At 36.7% G+C, this 3423-nt stretch overlaps 1 protein-coding gene across 1 annotated transcript; it reads left to right on the top strand.

Moving 5' to 3' along the window:
• Positions 1-1719: 1719 nt before the first annotated feature.
• Positions 1720-2240, top strand: LOC112006494 (disease resistance protein RPV1-like; the record flags this gene model as incomplete). The annotated part of the gene is made up of 1 exon (XM_065764802.1): positions 1720-2240. A coding segment is annotated over exon 1 (521 nt), but the record flags the coding sequence as incomplete, so codon positions are not given.
• Between the last annotated feature and the right edge of the window lie 1183 nt (positions 2241-3423).

The raw sequence follows: 3423 nt of genomic DNA, 5'->3' as shown, positions 1-3423 counted from the left end.
AAAATAGGGACTTTTTATTTCCTTTTGTTCAATGTTTCAAGAGTACTTTGTCTTCATTAATCCAATGTTTCAAGATTACTATTTGTTTCCTTTAGCGCAATATTTCAAGACTTTTCTTCTCTCTTACACGAAAAAAAACTCTTTGCATTTTCATTCACCATTTTCACTTATTGCACTTCTACTACTTTATATACACATACCTACAACCTTTCATGACATCTCATCTCAAATACACCCAGACCAAGAACAATGTCACATACCTTCAACCTTTCAACAACACCTACATAACTCCAACATTGTTGTACCATTTTATCTTGACCTATATGAGTAGGCTATGACCAAAAAAGGGGACTTGTGTTTTTTATTTAGTGATGAAAGCTTACGGGTTTGATATTGATGTTAGATGTTGTGGATTTTGTAAAGGTTGTGATTGGCTTTGAGTCTTTGGGNAAAAAAAACGTTGGAGTGGGTCTGAGGGTCTGAAGAAGAAGGAAAGAAAGAAAAAGAAAAAAGAAGAAAAAAAAAAAAAAAACACTGGAGTGTGGGTCTGAAGAAGAAGGAAAAAAAGAAAAAGAAAGAAGAAGAAGAAGAAAAAAGAAAAAAGAAAAACGTTGGAGTGTGGGTCTGAAGAAGAAACAAAGAAAGAGAGAAAGAAAAGGAAAGAAGAAGAAGAAGAAAGAAAGAAGAAAGAGGAATTGCCGTTGGTCATGAGTGGTTTGACTTGACAACACACAAGTCATGGCCCCCACAAATACCTTATATTTACCAGCGTGCCATTGAGTGATGTAACTCAAAAACTGAAAACACCAATTTGGTGTTTCCGGTTTTCTGCACTGTAGCTTAACTCAAACTGAGTTTGAGTGATGAGAATAAGGAGAGGAAATTAAGCCAAACACAATATTCTTAGTGGGTCCCATGCCAATTCTCAGTTTGAGTGATGAGAACTCAGTTTGAGTGATGAGAATTGGCTAATCCAAACAGGGCCTAAATGTTCAGGAAACTACTTGGAAGGACTCCCACGACACAAATGTTCCAATAACTCTTCTCTTTATAACCCGGTCAATCGGTCACCATGCTCGTTGGCTCGCATGCACGAAAATCCCTAATTCAGTCAAGTTCACACTGCAGTCTGCAGGTTGCTGTGCTGCGTTCTAAGCCAACTAGCCAAGTGCAAGCCTTCGATATATATATATATATATATTTTTTTTTTTTTCTAAAAGAATAGCACTTATTTAAATAGTTCAAAAATACAATAAAATATGACAATATTTTACAATATTATTTGTTTTTATTTGTGATGAATCCTATTCTAATAAAATATTTAATACCTCAACTGTTTTGAAACTTTTATGGTAATATATTGTGTCCTAATTCAGTTGTAATTTTCATTTTGTAAATTTCCTTGCATGGACACGTATCCCACTTTACCTTTTACTTTTATTTATTTATTTATTTATACTTTTTTTTTTTCTCAACCACCCTTATCTTCTTCAACCTTTATATTCTCCCATCCTAATCTTCGTTCTCTGCTTCTCATCTTCTTTCTGCTTCTCATTTTCTCTAATAGAGCTAGCTTTACGTTCCTTGCCATAGGGCATTCTACTTACAGAAAGTAAGATCTCATAAAGCTCTGATAACGCTCTTTCCAGGTTTCCATTTTCTTTGTTCTGCAACTTTCTTTGTAACTTTTCCACAAAAAAGCTAGTTACTAAGTTTCCAATGGCTTCCACTAGCTCCAAAACACCTTCTTTATCATTGTCATCATCTTCTTCTTCAATTCCTGGTTCAAACTACGACGTTTTTCTCAGTTTTCGGGGTGAGGACACCCGCCATAGCTTTACAGACCATCTATATGAGGCATTTAGATGGAGAGGCATTGAAGCCTTTAGAGACAGCGAAAAACTCCAACTAGGACAAGAAATTGCTTCTGAGCTCATACAAGCAATAAAAAATTCCCAGTATGCAATCGTTGTTTTCTCAGAAAAATATGCCGATTCTAGGTGGTGCTTGGATGAACTTGCTGAAATTGTTGAATGCAAAAGAAATAAGGGACTTAAAGTGGTGCCCGTCTTTTACCACGTAGATCCCTCCGACGTACGGAACCAGACTGGGCCATTTGAAAAAGCCTTCGACGAACATCAGAAAAATGACAGAATCAACAGAGAGAAGATCCATAAATGGAAGGATGCGATGAGAGAAATGGGGAATTTATCCGGCGAGCATTTACTTCCACATCAAAGGTAAAATCGTGGTTTTTTTTTACTGGCATTTTTTACACTGTTAGAGCATTCACAATTTCACAATAGTGAATTTAAAATTTTAGCTATTTAGCTATACAAAAAGTTACTTTATCTATTTTGCCTACACACATATTACAGTAGTTGATCTATTTTAACTTTTAACTCAATAAAATAATATAAACACTATAATAAAATAACATTTTTACAACAATAAAATAATATATACTCTACAATAAACAATATCAATCACAACCACACACACACCACCACCACAGAATATAACAAAGAAAAGAAAAAAAATCAACCAAGCCCACACCCACACGACCCACCAGGCAACACCCACACCACGGCAATCAAATTCACGCAATGCAAAAAAAAAAAAAAAAAACCCAAAGCTTGGATCGACAGAAAACCAAAGCAATGGGCGGAGAAAGGTAGCAGCGGCTTCAATGATGAAACCTAGAGTTTGGATCGACAAATGAAACCCACAAAATCCAGAGAAACCCAAGCTTGTCGGCGTTGGGTGTGCGTTGAGATGGAGGACCGGGCGGAGGCATGGGTCGGAGGCGTGGATCGGCATCTCGGGGCTTGGGTCGGCTTGGTCTGATTGGCAGAAGAGAAGTGGGTTTGATCGGCGAGATGGGTTTGTTGGCGGAATGGGTGGGGAGATCGGCAAGATGGGTTGACGCCGGTGATGAGTCGAAGTTGGGCTGGCGGTTGGGCTGTGAGATCGGGCTGGCGATGGAGGAAGAAGAGAGAAGATGAGGAAAGTGGAGGAAGAAAGAAGGGAAGCCGGACTCATTTGCAATTCGGAGCAGATTAAAAGAAAGAAAAAATAATATTTTAATCCAGCTGAGGAGTAAAAATTTGTTTTTTTTTTTGTTTAGCTCTCAGCTACAGTGCACATCTATAAATAGATGTGCACTGTAGCAATTGACTTGCATGCTCTTTTTGGTGTTTTGGTGGAGCTAAAATAGCAATATAGCTATTTAGCACCATTGCTGCAAATGCTCTTACATACGTTTAGGGCATGTGCATCTTGTATAAAAAGTTACTTCTATTTTTAGTATAAGAATGTACTTTTTTTATTTTTTATTTTATCTTACTTTGTTTAGATATTATTTATTTTGCTGAAAATAATAAAAAAATAATTTTTGATTACTGTTTACTTTACTATTCACTT

Source organism: Quercus suber, unplaced genomic scaffold (genome assembly GCF_002906115.3).
Source record: "Quercus suber isolate HL8 unplaced genomic scaffold, Cork oak 2.0 scaffold_22, whole genome shotgun sequence".
Taxonomy (NCBI): Eukaryota; Viridiplantae; Streptophyta; class Magnoliopsida; order Fagales; family Fagaceae; genus Quercus; species Quercus suber.
The sequence above is the reverse complement of the archived record's forward strand: the minus strand, read 5'-3'. Positions and strand labels throughout refer to the sequence as shown.